At 46.6% G+C, this 19,283-nt stretch overlaps 2 protein-coding genes across 3 annotated transcripts; one reads left to right on the plus strand and one right to left on the minus strand.

The window, feature by feature from the left end:
• Positions 1-14: 14 nt before the first annotated feature.
• Positions 15-11,375, plus strand: mtrex (Mtr4 exosome RNA helicase). The gene is made up of 27 exons (XM_057019568.1): positions 15-171; positions 426-557; positions 965-1,031; positions 1,192-1,254; positions 1,350-1,462; positions 1,546-1,720; positions 1,820-1,910; positions 2,022-2,146; positions 2,270-2,368; positions 2,506-2,626; positions 2,710-2,841; positions 4,990-5,069; positions 5,376-5,486; positions 5,572-5,673; positions 6,356-6,481; positions 6,758-6,908; positions 6,990-7,162; positions 7,242-7,310; positions 7,389-7,514; positions 7,614-7,724; positions 7,800-7,988; positions 8,820-8,983; positions 9,072-9,177; positions 9,432-9,488; positions 9,569-9,731; positions 10,433-10,537; positions 11,090-11,375. The coding sequence occupies exons 1-27, from the start codon at positions 71-73 to the stop codon at positions 11,140-11,142; spliced, it is 3,105 nt and encodes a 1,034-aa protein (XP_056875548.1). The 5' UTR covers positions 15-70; the 3' UTR covers positions 11,143-11,375.
• Positions 11,330-17,522, minus strand: plpp1a (phospholipid phosphatase 1a). 2 transcript variants are annotated; one of them, XM_057019579.1, is made up of 6 exons: positions 17,110-17,522; positions 14,505-14,656; positions 13,509-13,789; positions 12,913-12,970; positions 12,207-12,383; positions 11,330-12,113 (listed from the first exon to the last, which is right to left on the minus strand). In XM_057019579.1, exons 1-6 carry the CDS (start codon positions 17,165-17,167, stop codon positions 11,991-11,993), a joined length of 849 nt encoding a protein of 282 aa, XP_056875559.1. In that variant the 5' UTR covers positions 17,168-17,522; the 3' UTR covers positions 11,330-11,990. The 2 variants fall into 2 exon arrangements, with proteins under 2 accessions (XP_056875559.1, XP_056875558.1); XM_057019578.1 differs by lacking the exon at positions 14,505-14,656 and adding an exon at positions 15,586-15,740 and having other exon boundaries at positions 17,110-17,518.
• Positions 17,523-19,283: the final 1,761 nt, after the last annotated feature.

A 19,283-nucleotide genomic window follows, 5' to 3' on the forward strand; every position in this document is an offset into this window, starting at 1 on the left:
GGCTACTGTACCGGAAGTATTACCCGGCACAGCCTCGTGTTGTATTGTGGGAAGTGTGCCACTAACCGTCATGGCGGACGCCTTTGGAGATAATTTGTTCAGCGTGTTTGACGATGATGAACAAACGTCTACGGGTAAAAACGTCCCCGCTTCCTTAACAACAGATATCGGGTAAGTTGAGGTTGTGAAAAGTCATTTATATTTGGTATTCGGAACTAAAATGATCAGTGTTTGTCTGACGGAACTCGAAAGTAACATGGTTGTTCGTGCCTTAGAAACGCTCACTGATCGGCCAATTAGCTAATTAACGTTTGACTTTGCTGCACCTAATGTTCGCGGTATAGACTGACACCTTGTCATTCTTTGATGCGCTATCTTTCTTTGGGTTGTCTGAGGACTGTACCGGTATATTCTCCCCTTTCCAGGAAAGCTGTTGGTAAAGATGGACCAGACGTGGACCCTGGTCCGTCTCTCCGAGGCAAGAGGAAGGCAGACAGTGATGGTGGAGAGGAGGTGTTTGCGAAAAAGTCTCAGCTTATATCAGCCAATGAACTTAAGTAAGGGCTATGTCTTATTTGTGGCTAAAGTAACTTTGATTTTACACCACTAAATGCTGTATGAATCCATTGTTTCCCAGTGGTATGGAATGTATGTCCAATGTGCCAAACTAAATATATGTACCCATAGTTTTGTAAGAATACATCTTTATTTCTCTGCTTTTGGTTTTCTGACTACAAACATGACAGTGGTTATGTGGTTGGATATAATATACCACTCAAAATAATACCCAATTTCAAAAGCTCCTCAGTAATTTATATCACCCCATGCAAGTTATAACATCGCTTATTATATTAATTGCCAAGGCTAGTACTATTTTGGACAGGTGTTTGTGATTTATGTCATTTATTTCGAGGGTGTTGTGATGATGCTTTGATGCTGCTGTGTGACTCACATTTCACTTCAGTCTTGCAGAATTTATGCCCCAAGTGAAGGTGGAACCAGTGGAAACTGTGGAAGGCTGCACTCACGAGGTATTAAATCACGCTCTCAGGCACTCTGTGTCACTGAATAATACTCCTTCAAAACCTCATCCCTTAATTTAAAATGCTGTGCCAGATGAAGCACATCATGTTTTTGTCCTGATCTATAATTCAAAACTGGATTATTAAAATGTCTGTTTTTCCTTTCAAGGTTGCTCTTCCTGTCAACGACCAGTATAAACCACTAAAACCACGAGTGGGGAAGGCAGCCAAGGTACATTATCCAGATATTTTCTTGTGTTAATTTTTTTTAAAAAGAGGAGAGGACTGCACGCTCTTTTGTACTAACCTGTCTTATTTGATTTGCAGGAATATCCGTTTATTCTCGACCCCTTCCAGCGGGAGGCCATTTTGTGTATTGATAACAATGAGTCTGTCCTTGTGTCTGCGCACACTTCTGCTGGCAAAACCGTGTGTGCTGAGTGAGTGTCTATACCGCACCTATCCCTCCATTTAAGAAACCCGTTGACCTGATAAAGCCTTGATGCTTGTCTCCTCCACACAGGTATGCCATTGCATTGGCACTCAGAGAGAAACAGAGAGTGATTTTCACCAGTCCCATCAAGGCCCTCTCCAACCAGAAATACAGGGAGATGTATGAGGAATTCCAAGACGTGGGGCTGATGACTGGTGACGTCACCATCAACCCCACTGCCTCCTGCCTTGTCATGACAACAGAGGTGAGATATTGTGTTCAATGAAAGAGCAGACTGTAAATTTCTCCCAGCTTGGGCAACGCACTCTTTTTTTTTCTGATATTAAGCTGATTTTGCTCCCAGATCCTGAGGAGTATGCTGTACCGAGGCTCTGAAATCATGAGGGAGGTGGCATGGGTCATCTTTGATGAAATCCATTACATGAGAGATGCAGGTGTGTGCAGAAACAATAAGGGAGAAACCTGCAGGGAGTTTTGGAACAGTCTTGGGAGAATATACAACATTGATTGTAACAAATTGCACCGCGTTCTGTGACTAATTTCAGAGAGAGGCGTTGTATGGGAGGAGACCATCATTCTTCTTCCTGATAATGTGCATTACGTTTTCCTGTCAGCCACTATCCCCAACGCCAGGCAGTTCGCTGAGTGGATTTGTCACCTTCATAAACAGGTGGGGTGCTTTTAAATTAACCACTTTTCTCTCCTCATATATGCAAAAAAACTCAGCCTGGCAAAAAAAGATCATCCTTCTTGGTTCATTACAACAGAACTTTTACATTTATTCGTTTTGTAGCCGTGCCATGTCGTCTACACCGACTACCGTCCCACACCACTGCAACACTACATATTCCCAGCAGGGGGCGACGGACTCCACTTGGTTGTTGATGAGAATGTAAGAGAAGAAAAAGTGTATGGACATAGATACTGTTTCTATTTTATGTATATACCTACTAGAATATACATATTGTAGATATGTTTATTATTAAGGTAATTGTTCATCTATTTTTTTATTTTATTTTATTTTTTTAGGGAGATTTCAGAGAGGACAATTTTAACACAGCCATGCAGGTACTTAGAGATGCCGGAGATTCTGGGGGAGCCAGCGGAGGTGGGAAGTGGGACCCCAGAGGGCGGAAAGGAGGCACTAAAGGTTTGTGTCTGTTGTTAAATGATAAATTGTCGTAAAACGTCTTCAGAAAATTTACAAAATACATGGTGCTGTTTGCTCCTCAGGCCCATCTAGCGTGTTCAAGATCGTAAAGATGATCATGGAGAGGAATTTCCAGCCAGTTATCATCTTCAGCTTCAGCAAGAAAGAATGTGAAGCCTATGCTCTACAGGTGGCCAAATTAGATTTTAACAAAGGTATGTAAATCTGCAAACACACATCAGTCATGTATGCAAATAACTGGTCTTGTTTAACGTCATGTGTGTCTTCTGTTCACTTCACCTTTGGCACACAGGTCATGTGAGTTAGCCTGAAGTGGTCTCTGAAGTGTTTTTGTGCAAAAATAAACTCTCATGTGGGTTTGTACTGTCAGTCAAGGGAAATAAGCATTCAAATGTGAGCTTAGATTTGCATTTCCAATTATACTTGTATCAGAATGATTATCATTTTCTAGCAAAATAATTATTTTCTTTATGTATTAAAATGATGCCAACATGCGAGAGTTGAGAGAGTTTCCATTAACAGTGTGCACGCTTGTCAATTCTTGCGGTGTTGGCCAGCAAAGAGTCTTTGCACAAACGGTTGCATTAAGAGTTGGAAGAGGGAGGAGAAATGAGGCAAGAGAAATGTTTCACCAATATGTTAAATTGCTGGCAGCCACAGCTGAACGGCTCCATTTTCCTGCGCCATTAATTCGGCTGACTCTCTCTGCACGCATGCTGGCTGGAAGTTGCATTATGAGCAGAATGAACATCATCCATCAGTAAATTGATATTGGCTGTCCTCCACCAGTGATAGAAAACGTGTGATAACTCACTTGACAAACTTTTTCCTCCTTAATTCTACTTTGTTGGGTTTATTTCTTAAATAGAAAAAGGGTTTTCATGTTCAACAGTGAAAGGATTTTTCTCTTTCATCAATATTGCGTTAAAAGAAATGGAAAATATCTCAGCCCATGCTAATTTGTTACGGTAAATTTGAGTTTTTTGCCATGGAAAGTGTTTAGATTTCCTTAAATTTAGCATGCTGGGAAAAGAACACTGTAATAATCCAGTAGTCAGAGTCTCCGGTCTCTTCTAATGAGGAGAAAAAGGAATTGGATGGAAGAAAATTTGCGCTACGTTTCTTGCTTGTATTTATACCTGTGTTTTCCTGACATCAGCTCTGTGAGCTTTAATTTTCACAATCACTTTGTGAAATCAGTGTTCCTTCAGTATGTGCGTGTAAGCTGTTGCTGTCCTGGAATTGTGTGAGGCCAGTCGTACGCTCTTCCCCTCGTTCTCAACAGGACTCCTCCCTCACTTCCTCTTCTCTTCCTCTGTCCATGTTCTCTCTGGCTGTGACACTCACACGTGTCGGAGTATGAGGACCAGCTGGTGCTGAGCACAGAGACCAACTGAAGGACTGTCTCTTTGTCACCGAGTTGTTGTTTTTCTCATTTCTTTTTACCCCAAATGGATGAAATCTGTTGGTGTGGTCCACTGAGGTTGCTTCTTTATGATGGGCTGTTCAGTCCTGCTCTCCACCATTACATCAACATTTCGAATGAGCAGGAGTGTTATGAATGCTGCAACACCTCCATGATGAAATTACATTTTTAATCTGGTTAAACCACATTTGTTGAGCTTGATGGTCCCAGTTGGCAACAAAAGGTACCGCCGGTTGTCATCCAGGTGTACAGTAGACACAATTAGAAGTGACAATGCAATTGCCGCCCGGCAGTCCGCTCTCATGACATGGTTCCACTCAGACGGTATCATTTTTGGCTTTTGTCTTCCAGTAGGGTTTCTGTGTTTGATATGTAAAGATTTACCTCGAACGCGTCACATTTGATGACCAAATCGGCCGTGGGCAATTTTAGTGTAAATGAATGTTTTGGTTTTTTTTCTTTTTCTTTAGTGAATTTTGTGTGTGTGCGTGTGTGTGCGTGTGTGTGCGTGTGTGTGTGTGTGTGTGTGTGTGTGTGTGTGTGTGTGTGTGTGTGGTGCTGGCTGGGTGGTATGTTTTTTTTTTTGTATTTGGCTGTGAGACTGGCGTCGTGGAGTTGGGCTGACTGCTTGTCAGGGTTTCTATGTTGTTAGTGGAGCTGCTTTGTTGTTCAAGTTGGACACTGAAGCATTTGAATAATCAGACTTTGAGGAAGTCCAAGATTCTGACTGAAGCAGGCCCAAAAGAGAGAATATTTCCCAGAATAGCTTGAGTAAAGAAAGACCAGTGAATAAGTTTCCACTTGGAAGACGACAGGAGTAATTTGCCAGCACAGTATTATATTAAAGTGTGGATTGGAAATGTGGCGCCGCTTTTATTTTTCAGGTTAAACTTTTTAAGTTTCACAATGTTTGCAGATGATGAGAAGCGTTTGGTGGAGGAGGTGTTCAACAACGCAGTGGACTGTCTCTCTGATGAAGATAAGAAACTCCCTCAGGTGAGGAGAGCTTTTCAAACCCCCACTCTCATAAGTTTTTGTGCTCGGCAAAGATGTAAATTGCTGCAGTAAATGTAAATAGTGGTGTCAGCAGACTCCAGCACTCCTCCTGTTGTTCTCCGTTTCTGCTGAGTCACATTATGAGAACCAGCTGCACTGATGTAATCATTGGTTGACAGATACAGTCGAGGTTACAACGCCGTCCAACTGTTAATCACTTTTCCATTTTTCTCCACTCTTCTGTCCCGACGCGTCTATTCCTCCGAGGAAGCCTGCTCTTATTTACATGTCGTGTGTGATCGTCAGGTGGAGCACGTGCTGCCGCTCCTGAAGAGGGGGATCGGGATCCATCACGGAGGTTTGCTGCCCATCCTGAAGGAGACCATAGAGATCCTTTTCTCCGAAGGCCTGCTAAAGGTGCTAATGCTACGATCTCAGCCTCACTCTGTTGACGTGTTTGGAGGTGAAAGGTGGACCAATCGTGTTGTTGCTCTCCTCCCAGGCTTTATTTGCTACCGAGACCTTCGCCATGGGCATCAACATGCCAGCCCGCACTGTGCTCTTCACCAGCGCTCGCAAGTTTGATGGCAAGAGTCACCGCTTTGTAAGAACACACGTTTATGCACACACACACACACACACTCTCGCACATTTCACGTCTTTCCACATGTTGCATTTTTCAAACAACGTCCCTTTTTTGGACGATCAGCCAACGGGCCTCTGTAAACCGTGCTGTCCAGGTCTGCAGCATGGAGCTGCTGCTCTGAGGCCTTGTACGGTCCTGAAAGTCCTGCTGCTCGCAGCGCCACATAAACAGCCACGTATTGTTTACATGAGGCGGGGGGCCGCGCGTGGAACCGACGTCAAACTAAAAAACACCTCCGTCTACACCACACATGCATGGATCTGCACCCCACACATGCAGTCCTCCACAAGAAGTTCATCTGGTACATCTGGTGTGTGAGTTGTGCCAAAGCTCCACGCAGGCACATTTAACACACAAAACTCATTCCTTCAATGTAGTGTTTTGAATCAAGAGCCGTCTGAAACAAATGTCGGATCAGTTTGAACGTGATCTGTTGTTTTGAGTGTTTTTATTGCTGGGATTGTTGTTGAGAGACGGGTGTAATCCCAGCCATGTGGAAACGGCTCCGTCTCCCTCACAAGACACCGTCATTGTTTGGATCTCAGCCAGATCTTCCCCGCCTGCTTGTTGGACAAATAACCGATGCGTACGTTATCTTCCACCTCTTTTGTGCTATCGCTCTTTGCTCGCCATGACCTAGATCACGTCAGGCGAATACATCCAGATGTCCGGGCGAGCTGGGAGGAGAGGAATGGACGACAGGGGCATTGTTATCTTTATGGTGGATGAGAAGATGAGTCCAGCTGTGGGAAAGCAGCTGCTCAAGGTACGTTGAAAGAGACGGCAGCAGGGTTGTTTCACTTTTCTGTGCCTGAGGTAACGACCTGCCAGAGTCTGATCAGACGGACCGTTCAGCACTGGCGCCTCCATGATGCCAATTTAAACCACTCCCCCCGGTGGTGTTTGCAAATTTTGATTCATGTGAAATGCTTCACCCGTGCATTTGCAGCTGTCACATAAACGGAACTTTTGATCATTTCATGCATTTTAATGTGAAAGTCCCGAGTGTAACGGTCTAAAAGCGCTGTCCCGCGCTGCTCAGGGCTCGGCCGATCCTTTAAACAGCGCGTTTCACCTCACCTACAACATGGTGCTCAACCTGCTGCGAGTCGAAGAGATCAACCCCGAGTACATGCTGGAGAAGTCCTTCTATCAGTTTCAGCACTACAGGGCCCTCCCCGGCGTGGTGGAGAGTAAGTGCATGCGCACATTCGCTGTGTCAGCATTCTTATTCATTTATTTTGAACCCACACGGCTGATTTTGGCGCCTGCAGAAATAAAGAAGTACGAAGAGCAATACCACACCATTGAGATTCCCAACCAGGAGAGCGTGGTCACCTACTTTAAAATCCGACAGCAGTTGGCCAAACTCGGTAAAGAGATCCAGGAGTTCATCCACAGGCCCAAGTACTGTCTGCCCTTCCTGCAGCCAGGGCGCCTTGTGAAGGTAGAGCCACTCGCACTCGCCCTTTTATCGCCCGCTCGCTACTCCAGTTCTCACGGCTCCGCGCGTTTTTTCGCCACAGGTGAAGAATGAAGACGCCGACTTCGGCTGGGGGGTCGTCGTCAACTTCAACAAGAAGACTAACGTGAAGGTCAGTGGAGATTTTTGGTGTACAAACACACATCACTCCGTTTGAGGAGTGTGTGACCGTGTGTGTTTCCCCGTTCAGAGCAGCACCGACGCGGAGCCGCTGTACGTGGTGGAGGTTCTGCTCCACTGCAGTAAGGAGAGCGTCAAAGACTCTGCGACCGAGGCGGCGAAACCCGCCGCCCCGGGAGAGGTGGGAGAGATGCAGGTGGGTAGAGAGAACACACGGAAACCAAGTTGTCTCACACACAAACACACACACACAGCACAGCACGGCAGGTCTCTGCAACGTGACTTGTTTCTCCAGGTTGTCCCGGTGATGGTGCAACTCCTGAGCGCCCTCAGCTCGGTTCGCCTTTACATCCCTAAAGACTTGAAGCCTCTGGACAACCGGCAGCTGATGCTCAAGTCTATCCAGGTATCACCATGGCGCCCATTTGAAATGCACACAACTGATCCAAGATCAGTCAACGGAGCTGCTCTTTGACTACAGGAGGTGCAGAAACGTTTCCCAGACGGGATTCCCCTGCTGGACCCCGTGGACGACATGGGCATCAAAGACCAGGCCCTGAAGAAAATCATCCAGAAGGTGGAGGCCTTTGAGCACCGCATGTACTCGCACCCCCTGCACAGCGATCCCAACCTGGAATCCGTCTACGCTCTCTGTGAGAAGAAAGCGCTGGTGAGAATCAAAACCCTGCTAAAGGTCACATTACAGCATTATAGACCTAAAAACAAAGATTAAAAAAGCTCAGGCGGGCCTTTTTAAATCTCTGTTGCTCCCACATTTGTTAGATTGCAATCAGTGACCTTCGCTTATCTTTTCCTGCCTTTGGCCTTATAATTAAACAAATACAGGAAGAAGGGTTGTAAATTATTTTGGGCGTTTAAGACGCCACCCTCAGCTGTAGGTCAGATAACAGAAAAACATTGAACCACAGCAGCAAGGAAACCTCCCTCCTGGCTCTGTTACATTATGTTGGACCCCAGACATGAAACGCACGTCCTGTGACGTTGTCAGGCACAAATACAAAAGAAACAGGTGTCAGAACAACCCACTTCTGAAGGTGCAGCACCACGACATCCCCTCCAAACACACGTCAGCAGCCTCGCGGAACGACTGAGGAGTGTTTGGTTGACCCTGCTGTGGGATTAAAGGGCAGTGTGATTGATGCGGGACGCTTCAGTGGCTCCACCCGTCTTTTATAAAGTCTGACTGTGTAACTGTGTAATCACCTCTCTTGATTAACCTGCTCCTGTTTGCATTTCTCTAATCCCTTTTCCACAACTGTAATCCTTAATCTCATTTCTCTCCCTGACTTTATGTTCATCTCGTTTTAAGCGTGTGTCTGTGTGCACCTCCCCTCGCTCCTCCAAACACATTCAGTCCTTGTGGTGGTGGTTAAAGGGTAAAGTAGATTAGATCCCTTCTAATCTGCTGGTAAATAAAGGGAATATTCCACTGTATCCCTGCTGCTGTTGCCTGTAAGGATTTCTGTGCTTGCGTGTTCAGATCGGAGCAGATATTCGGGCATCCAAGCGGGAGCTGAAGAAGGCTCAAACCGTCCTGCAGATGGACCAGCTCAAGTGCAGGAAGAGGGTCCTGAGGCGTCTGGGATTCGCCAGCCCCTCCGACGTCATCGAGATGAAGGGACGGGTGGCCTGTGAAATCAGCAGGTAGAGGGGCACCGCACAGCCCGGTTATTGAGTCTGAACTGTAAGGGCCGCTTTATCGGTCGCTGACGTCCTGCATCCGTGTCTCTAGCGGCGACGAGCTCCTGCTGACGGAGATGATTTTCAACGGCCTCTTCAACGACCTGACGGTGGAGCAGGCCACCGCCCTGCTGTCCTGCTTCGTCTTCCAGGAAAACGTAAGAGCAAAGGAGCAGAAACCCCCTCGTAACCCTCCAAACAAACCCAGGCCTCTCTGAACGGCCACATAAACGGCCGATCCCAGTCCTCCCAGTCCCCCCAGTCCCATCGATGGCCATCAATAGGACCCCTGAGGTGGACATGTTTGTCCATGGTTAACACGCTTCTTTTCTTATTCTGGAAATGAATCACAGCTGCCCTTTACTCAGCTGCTGCGGGCACACGTCATCTTTATTTTTGTGTCCCCCCCCAGGCCAGCGAGATGCCGAAACTGACGGAACAACTGGCTGCACCTTTGAGGCAGATGCAGGTGAGACGGTTTGACCACAGCCGAGCGGTCGTCCTCAGACTTGTCTAAACAGGACCTCCGTCCTCCTTTGTTGTATCCAGGAGTGTGCGAAGCGCATCGCCAAAGTCTCGGCAGACGCCAAGCTGGACGTGGACGAGGAGACGTATTTGAACCAGTTCAAGCCTCACCTGATGGACGTGGTTTACGCCTGGGCCAACGGCTCCACGTTCGCACAGATCTGCAAGATGACGGATGTTTTCGAAGGTAGACAGGAAGCCGGAGCCCTCGATCCCCTCGGCGGTCGTTAGCTTAGCAGGAAATGCTGGCAGAACTGGAAACGACTGCCTGCGCCACTTCCCTTTCCAGCAGCTTCTGTTTGTTGCCACCCGTGTGTTTCAATTCCCAAATTTCAGATTCCCTGTTGTATCATTTTTACGATTACGATCTCTCGTGTTTGTGCTGAAGACGATCTACGACGGGAAGGCTCGGAGAGGGAATCTGAACTGACAAATGAGGGGAAAAAGATCAGTCATCCATCAATAACAGATTTAACGGGCAATCTTTGGTCGTCAGAAGTCTGTGTGGTTAAATTTCTACCGCTATTTTAGATTTGATGCTTTTAAGGTGTTTTCAAAGCTCCTGGCTAAAAGTTTGTTCAGATTGTTTAAACCTTCAGCCGAGATTATGTTTATCTACGACTCCCAGCAGTGACCTCATTGTTTAAAAACCGACGTCTTGGCATAACTGCGAGGTCAGAGTTGTAAAACTAAAGGGAGTTTTCGGAATTCCTGAAAACAAATATAGATATGGTCATTTCTGTTTCAAAAGATAAGTTTAAGTTTCGCAGGTGGGAGGGTTGAAGGGGAGGGAGAGAGGTTTTGATCCGAATCTGCTGTTAGAACGTTTTTCAGACTAAACACGCAGATATTAAAGCGTGTGTGTGTGTGTGTGTGTGTCTCCTGCAGGGAGCATCATCCGCTGCATGCGCCGTCTGGAGGAGGTGTTGCGACAGATGTGCTCTGCAGCAAAGGCCATTGGCAACACGGAGCTGGAGAACAAGTTTGCCGAAGGTGCGAACATTCAGAGCCTCACGTTTGGATGCTCGTTGGACGATAAATCCAACACCTGGCGCCGCACGGTCTGGTTAATAAGAGGACGAGATTAGGAGTGGTCCAGATGTTCCCAGGTCCAGTTTTAGACATCAATCCCTCACAGCTGCCTGTAACAGGAAGGGTGCGTGTTCTGAGGTCTGTGGGGGTTTGGCAGCGCCCCAGACTCTCCTGGTGTTTGGAGCCGCTCTGATAAAAGCCTTCATTCTGAAATCAGGTTGCATCAGAGTCCAAAGTTGCTCAATCAGTGAGTTCCAGAATCCAGATGACCTCACCTGTGACACGTTTGATCAGTTTAGTCATCTTAAAGTTGGAACAAATGTGTCGCGTTAACTCACTGAAGTTTCTTGGCCTCTATTCCAGGACAAATCCCAGATTATCCATCTCCAGTAATTCATTTTTTTTGTCAACATGCATCAGCAGTCTATAATTCAAATGTAGATTAAATATACTCGTTGCAGGTGTAATAACATGTTACTAAAGCAGATTTCTGTCCGTTTCTGTGTCTTCCAGGAATTACCAAAATCAAGAGAGACATCGTATTTGCTGCCAGCCTCTACCTGTAGACCTTCGACTGGTTATTTAAATCAGTATCGTTTAAAGAACGCAAAACCATGTTGTGGTCAGAAAAACTGAACGTTTTTATTTTCCATTACAACAGTGGTGTCATCTGAAAATGTTCCTGCCTTAATCTTACGACACGCATGACATCGTGTTTGTTAACAAGTAAAATGGCTTGTTTTAGAGGAGACATTTGTACATAGTTGCTTTTAATAAAAGTCTGGTGATTTGTTTTGTACGTACAGGTTATACAAAGTTGCTCTGTTTATAGTGGTATATACACACAGGGAGCAGCAGCAGGCATCCAGCAAAGGCAACACGAGACGTAAACTGACCGCCTGCTCTTTAACACGCTTCCCCTGAGCGCCAGAGTCGGACGGCGCTGACCTGGAGTCAGCGGTTCGTGAGCGTGAAGCAAACATTCCTCTTTATAAATAGCCCTGAAGTTAAAACTGGACTTAAGGCAGCAGAGAACTAAAAACTGGCCCTAAATCACAATGAGCGGCTAACCCCAGGTCAGGGGCCAAAAGCACAAAGCAAGGTTACATTCACAGGTTTCCAACCCTCTGATCCCCCCCACCCCCCCGGCCCCATGCGGTTAAGACTTCCCGCTGCCTCAGACGTGAACGCATCACTCCTATCTTACATCTGCCTCAGTCCGGGATGACAGGCGAGGGACAGAGACGGTAAATTACTTTTAAAAAGAAAATCCTAATAAATCTGAGCCTGAGGTGGAGCTTCCATAAGCAGCACAGGGGTGCAGGGTCTTCCAGGAGCTTCCTTACTCTGTTTGTCCATGCAGGGAACCGTGGGGTGGAAGGCCAGAGGGGCGCAGAGGTCGTCCACCTTTCCATTAGCTTAACTGGGACTCAAAGTGGTTTCCGTTGGTGGGAGTCTCCTGCAGGCTGGTGTGTGGGATGTCCACCTTTTTGCAGAGGTCTACGCGTGGCTTGAAAAAGTCAGACACGAAGAAAACCTGCAGGACGAGTGGGAAAAGGCAAGAGTTTAGATTCGTCGCTCAATTTCTTCTGGTGCCGCTGAAGTGCATCAGAAGCTTGAAGGGATTTACCACCAGCAGGGCCATGAGGGCCCCCTGCAGGAGCCCCATCAGCACGTCGCTCCAGTGGTGTTTATAATCCGACACCCTGGACAATCCCGTGTAAACTGACGCGGCGATCAAGAAAAACTGGATTGTGGGCCTGAAGAGCCGAGCCCATGGGGCCTTTAGACGGGCCTGCAGGTAGAGCTGAGGAGGACAGTTGTGTTTAGACTCACAACACAGTTGAGGTGAATCCAGACATCCAACATGGCTGCCTTATCTGGAGCCATTTCCTGTCACACTTGTTTACGCTATAGCCGTGTTCTTCCGGAGGGAGACGGAGCTAAACTGATGCCAGGACTTTGGCCTGTGTCTTGTGTTATTCTACAATCTGTCAAGAACCTGAGCTGCACAGCAGATCGAGCTCTGCTGAATCATCGGTGATGCAGATTTCAGATCTAATCTGAAACCAACTCAGCACTAAAATGTTAATGCTAAGCTAACTGGCTAATAACAGATTCATTACTTAAGCTGCCAACATTGTACATTCAGTGTATTTGAATATACACTCTAACGATAAAACCCGATTAAAGAGGTTATTATTATAAAGTTCTGATTTACATTCAATTTTAATAAAAAAAACTGGAAGAATAAGACAAGCAACTGCCTGAATCTGAAGAATGTGTGCCTGTCATTACCCACTGGTAGTAAATATGCACCGCGTGATGGAACTTACGGCCAGGAAGAGCATGCAGTACATGGAGAAAGAGGAGTGGCCGGAGTAGAAGGAAAGCCTGCGAGGAAGAGGAATGACAACGTCAGGATCTGTTAAACCCAGAGGACAGCGGGCGGCTGACGCCCCTCGGGGAACCTTGGGTGCGATGGACGGGTGATTTCGGTGGACGGTGCAGCTTCTATTCATGGTAACGAGGTTGTGTTTTGACTGCGGACACCTCAGCTCAACACGAGCACAAACACACCTCGCTTGGGTGTGGGCTTGAAAGGTCAGGTATGACAATATAATCTAGACTACGTTTGAATGGAATGATATGAAAACACCCTACAAAAACACACCAGTCACTGAGAATAATTTAAACATCATTAGCTAAAAATGCTCATTGTTTTTTATTAGTCTCACTCCCAGCCTCTGTCCCCAACACACACCAACAGATCTCTAAATATAACCTGAGCCCTACGGGAGTCATGTTACAGTAAAATGATCCTCTTTGCTGCCGCTCCTGCACGAGTGATTAGCCAGCGCTGCGTCCTCAACACACACAGCAGCTTCAGGAAACACACGAGGACCCTCTAGCGCTGCGATGCAGCACCCACCTGCCCTCGTTGCTCATCCTCTTGTCTCCGGTGCAGGTGAAGTCTTCAATATACGTCCCCAATGAACAGTTGATGGACTTCCAGTCGGGCTTGCACACGTCCAGGAAGTGCGGCCTGAGCCGGCCAATGGAGTACTTGGCGATGTCGGTCAGCGACTGGCTCATGGCGGCCCCGAACAGGAAGGTGCCCACGGCTTTGTAAACGGAGGCAACATAGCTGCCGAAGGAGGATTTGGATTTGATGCGATCTAGATAAACTGAAAGGCACTCGCCAAAGATCATCTGTGGAGAGGAGGGGAAGGAGGCAGGAGTTAGGCCAACCATAACGAACCATTAATTAAAAGGGATGGGCTCACAAACTATGGTTATCAAGCTATTACTGGAAGAAACTGAACACAGATATTCTGAATCCTCCTGACTAGAATGCTGCAACAGGAAGACGTCCACTTAAAACAAGCCCTGTCGTAATTGTTTTAGCTTCTATTACGTCTCGGTTTTTGAACCTTGAATGTTTGCTTGTGCCCACTAACCTCCCAAATAACACTTTTTATCTCTCACGTTATCTCCTCTCCTATTAAAGAGCCTGACTGCCTCATTTCACAAAACGGATCACTTTTATCGTGATCGCGGTCAACTCCAGGAAATATGTGAGCTCCGTTTTGGTTGCATGTGTTTACTCCTCACTTGTTTTTTCCCTGCTATCTTTAATGGCTCCCAGTGAGTAAATGAACAACTCCCGCTAACGAAGGCAGCAGTGGTGTGATAAAGATGGCAGATTCAACAGACTAGAATCTGCTGAGGCAGCCCGTACACGCAGAAATAATCATCTCATCTCTAATCTTCTGAAAACGCCAATCACGGGGCTTCATCAGAAACAGCTCAGTGGCAGGAGTTAGTCTCATGGTTATCTGTGTGTGGGGCCAGTGGTTAAAGGAATAAAAACAGGCATTAGTCTCAGAACAAAGCTGTGAGCAGAGAGCAAAACAGGTGCACTTACAGTGAGTATTGTGGCGGGTATCATGACACCTCCTAACAACTGATAGGAAATGGTGTCCTCTTTATAGGGGTACTTGATCGAATCATCGCTACAGAAAAAGCCCCGGCGGAAAGGACTGTGTTTCACATTCAGTATAGCAAAGGGGAGTCCGGCTAGCAGAGAAGCAACGAGAGAAACAAAAAAAGAAAAGAGATTTCAGTTTACAAGGTCAACTCTTGGCATCCCCGACCCACAATGCACCTCTGCGTCTGCAGAAGGTCCTTCCAAACCACCAAGCACATTAAAAAGCCAAAATAGAGATGCTGGTTAAACTCAGGAGGGATTAGCAGGTGAGTGGCAGGAGAAACATGCACGTTATATCAGCGCTGGACTGCAAATAAGAGTTATCCACCCCCCACCCCCCCACCACAAAAAAAACCAACAAGCCTTCAGGGGTCCTTCAGGCCACTTCCTGGAGAGATCAGACACCAGTGAGAAGCACATGGGCTCACACGTGCACACACACCAGCAGCACTTCCTTGCCTCTGGACAGCTTCAAAACACCCGCTCCGTTCCAAAAGCTATTCCAAGGAACAGAGAAGCCACTCTGCATGTCTGTTACACTAATTACACACAGACAGCAGATTCATCAGAGCCAAATGTTTGGGAGCGCTCGGTCAGCGCGTGACTTTGGAGTTGAGGTCTTGGGCTCCGGTTATGGTGTGTTTGAAGTCCTAAATAGTGTAAAAGTCATGTCTCATCTGATTTGTATTGGTGCTTTTAAGTGGACATCCTCCTCTGAGCTCACTCTAACAGTAACCATAAACATGCGCTAATCTCACATATAATCCATAATGATGAGTTACAAATGCATTGTCTCAGCTCTGGAAATCTACTGGAGTTTTCCTGCCTCTGTGTTGGCAGACATTTGGACAGGAAAAAGCACAAGAGCAGCTGATAACAATAATGGCTACTTTCCTTGTAGGTGTGCCAGGAAACGGACACCCTACCAGTGTGGAGGTCCTGGCACACCCTGAAACATGCCAGCTACTCTTGTGCTTCCCAGTTTATGTGCCAAAGCTGAGCCGAGAGTCCTACTTACGCAGCTAATGGGCAGCGCGAAGCCTACAGTGTACAGCACCGTGGAGGTGATGGTGCTGTGGTGGAAGGGGTACTTGATGCTGTCATCGTTACAGAAAAAGCCCCTCTGATAAGGGCGCACTTTACCCAGGTTAAAGGCTGCCAGAGGCAGACCCCCTGTGGATGGAGAGATTGGGAGGAGGAAGAGGTCAAAGGTGGGCAAAAGTACCAAAACAGAAACTCAATTGAAAACTAGGAGAGCTGGACCTTAAGTTAGCGTGACCGCTCACCCACAACACTAAAGACTGTTTACATCGTGGTGGCTTTCCTGGTTCGAGCACAGCTACGAAGTCCTTCCATGCAAGCGTCATAAAGATAAAGCTAATAGGTCCTGACAGTCCCGAGTTGGCCGTCATCTCTGGGGCTGCTCGCTCAGCTTGTCCCATTGTAAAGGGGAGGAAAGACTCTTTTTCGTCCCACTGCTTTTTAAACTATTTTTACCAGCTCCAGGCACAGCTGTCGGCGCCGTCAGCTGCCCCGGCCCAGGCTGATGGGTGACAACAGCTGGAAATGCCGGTTATGAAAACACACCCCAGTGCGTTCGCTGCGATGAATCTTCTGTCTGAAACAGATCCTCCAGACCTCACCCACAATGAACGCTTAAAAAAAGAATGACATTTATAAAGCTGCGCTGGTATCAGCTGAAGCCCAATTCAACCCACCGTGTGTTCATTCGCATGCAACTCCTGGAAATAGACTACAGAAGATGTTATCGTCAACAGTCGTACAAACTCATGCAACACAGACTTCAGCTGGTGAGCAGGGCAGCTCTGTAGATGACTCTCATGCTAAACATCACTGCAGTGTGCGCACGTTTAATGCCTGTCATTCAGGCCGCGCTGCAGGATCCTGCAGACTGAGCAGGCTCGGCTGCGGCTTTAAGAGTCATCCTGAACCTATGAATCATTGATGATCGGGTTTAATCAGCAGTGGCACAAAAGCCCAGAGGTTCACGAACCTCCACCACCGGGTCAACCCAACGGTGGTTCTGCCTGCGGGTAGATCGTGGGCCCTTTACATATAAGATCAGTGGGTAAACGGGTCAGAATCCACTTGTGTTGTGGTTCCGAACAACCCTGGCCGGCGATGACGTCATCCTATGGATTCCATACATCTGTCTGCAGCAACTGAAGCGGCATTTGGTCCAAATAGTGCAACTGGCTTTTCAAAGGCAAAAACGTATGTAATAGGGAAACAGTTAAATAACGCACATTAATTATTGGAGCCACTTTGCTGGATTAAAACTCGCATTTGAAAAAAAATATATACTGAACGAGGCGTTTCTCATTTACATACAATGGAGAGACAGTCTTTGTCAGGACGAAAAGAACTTTAGCATCTGAACAGATAAAAAATGAATCATCAATTTGTAAACGTGTGTTGATCGTCGTGCGTTAAAGAGGCTCAGTAACGCAGACCGCTGCCGATGGTGGGGGGATTCTATCAATCTGCCCGTGTCAGCAGCGAAAGGGATTTAAATACATACCCAGAACAAGGCAGACTACGTCGAGCAGAACAAAAGGGATTCCTCGCTTCTCGAACATGTTCGCTCCTGTCCGTCTCCGCGTCGACTCTGCTCTGCGGTGCGTCCTCTTCTGTCGAGGATGCTCCTCCTCGCAACGTCGTCGCTGCTTATTTCCGACTGGGATGTCGGAACAACCACATCAATGGTGTTTACAACACCCACACGCACGCTGAATGCGGGTTTTGCGTTTCATGTGGCGAAGTGATCCGTCTCCCCGCTGTGTTCGCCGGGTACTACGACAGAGCTGCGACCTCCCTACTAGTAGTGGCTTTAGAATGGTTTAATTTAAACTATTTGGGATGTTTAAAGAATGAAAATGTTGAGTTTAGCAGCGTCATTTTGGACAAACGCGACTGCAGTGACAAACATTCCCCAGACACCGGAAGCTCCTCGCGAGAGGCCGCAGTTGGTCTGCTGTTGCATTCAGGTACAGGGGGATATCGGAATTCAGAAAATAAAGAGGATCTTTACTAGAATCGACCTTTTGTACATTTTCTAAGGTAGTTTACGCAGAATAGACACATTAAAAAAACAACAGAATGATATACTGATTGACATTTATAGCGCCGGAAGCATATTATTGATCATACTAATTCCTAGCAAACGTGACAGGTCGGCGGCGCCACCTGGTGGTTTGGAGGTTACGTTACTTTAAAGGAAAGCGGACTTGAGTCGCGATAACACAATATTATTATATATTGTAAATAATGATAAACTATTATATTTAAATGGAACTATATAATATTATTGACTAATTATTTTGAGTAAAATAAAAAACAAGTTCACAGGCGCTTTCGGATATCGAGATGTCTGTGTAGATTCTCAATCATCCAGGTCATTGTATCCAAGGTAGTTTTCTCTGTCAACTGGACTGGGTTTCTTCTCTTGAAGACGTTTCGCCTTCTATCCAGAAGGCTTCTTCAGTTCTGAAATCACTGGGGAGTGTTGAGAATTGTCTTTATCTTGTTATGTGTTTCACCATATGTTTCTGTCTTCTCTTGGAAGTTAGGCAAGGTAGACTCATTGGTAAATGTAATAAAGAACAGAGACATTCCATTTGCAGGATTGTTGTTTGTTCTATTGTTATCTCAGGAGCCAGTCAGGCAGGGGGTGTCAAACACTCATTGTATACAGGACATCAGGGGGTTGATGATCACATTTGCATGAAGAATGGGATCTGGCCACCTGGGAAAACAATGGAAAAGAAGAACTCTACCAACACCAAATGGGACTGGAGGAAGAGGACGAGGACATCCAGCAGGGGATCTGGATTGGATTGCATGAACATTGTGAATTTGCATGTGTGTTACTATAAAAGACTGGGCCAAGGGATAGTTAGGTTGTCAGACTTCGTGCCCTGACAATTAACTCTGTTGTTGCTAGGGTTATGAACTGGCCTGGAGCTCTGTAATATTTGTATCTCGAATTGGTTCTATTGTTAAATACATTTTGAAATTGGCATTTTTCTTCTTGAGGTCTTCATTCAAAGAACACGCGGATTAGCAGTTACAATACGGGAGGTATTGCGATCCAACAGGAGAGAGCTTGAAAATATTTAGCCCCTGTGGAGCATTTGCATGCTAATGATCCGGGTGGTCACCTGAGAGTCGTTAGCAGGGTCGTTGGTCAGGTCGTTCACCTAGTTTCTGTTGAGGTGTCTCCCCTTTGTCTGCTGGATAACATGGTGGTGAGTCACTGGGTCTCCTGGAATGGTGTGAATGTTTGTTTTGTTGCTGGAAGGAGTGGAGGACTGCATTGTATGTGGGTGATAGGAAGTGCCTCAGGCCACCACCTCTGTTTAAGGATGGTTTTTCCAGTTTGACATGGATGGTTTCCTTGACCCCCCTTTCAAACCAGCGGTCTTCTCTGGCCAGTATCCTTACTTGGCTGTCCTCGAAGGAGTGCCCACTCTCCTTTAGGTGTAAGTGGACTGCTGAGTCCTGACCTGAAGAGGTGGCACGTCTGTGTTGTGCCATTCTTCTGTGGAGAGGTTGTTTGGTTTCCCCAATGTACAGTTCCTTGCATTCCTCCTAGCACTGTACAGCATAGACAACATTACTTTGTTTGGGTCTTGGTGTCTTGTCTGTTGGGTGTACTAACCTCTGTCTGAGAGTGTTGCTGGGTTTGAACTGAAC

This window comes from Takifugu flavidus, chromosome 20, assembly GCF_003711565.1.
Source record: "Takifugu flavidus isolate HTHZ2018 chromosome 20, ASM371156v2, whole genome shotgun sequence".
Taxonomy (NCBI): Eukaryota; Metazoa; Chordata; class Actinopteri; order Tetraodontiformes; family Tetraodontidae; genus Takifugu; species Takifugu flavidus.

Excerpts from the sequence above, each read along its gene's own strand:
- mtrex (XM_057019568.1), top strand. The coding sequence starts at position 71 with ATGGCGGACGCCTTTGGAGATAATTTGTTCAGCGTGTTTGACGATGAT. Across the intron at positions 2,842-4,989 it reads CAAATTAGATTTTAACAAAG|ATGATGAGAAGCGTTTGGTG; the intron begins GTATGTAAATCT and ends CAATGTTTGCAG. Across the intron at positions 10,538-11,089 it reads GGAGAACAAGTTTGCCGAAG|GAATTACCAAAATCAAGAGA; the intron begins GTGCGAACATTC and ends TGTGTCTTCCAG.
- plpp1a (XM_057019578.1), bottom strand. The coding sequence starts at position 17,167 with ATGTTCGAGAAGCGAGGAATCCCTTTTGTTCTGCTCGACGTAGTCTGC. Across the intron at positions 13,790-15,585 it reads TCGCGCTGCCCATTAGCTGC|ATGATCTTTGGCGAGTGCCT; the intron begins GTAAGTAGGACT and ends TCCTCTCCACAG. Across the intron at positions 12,384-12,912 it reads ACTGCATGCTCTTCCTGGCC|CTCTACCTGCAGGCCCGTCT; the intron begins GTAAGTTCCATC and ends TGTCCTCCTCAG.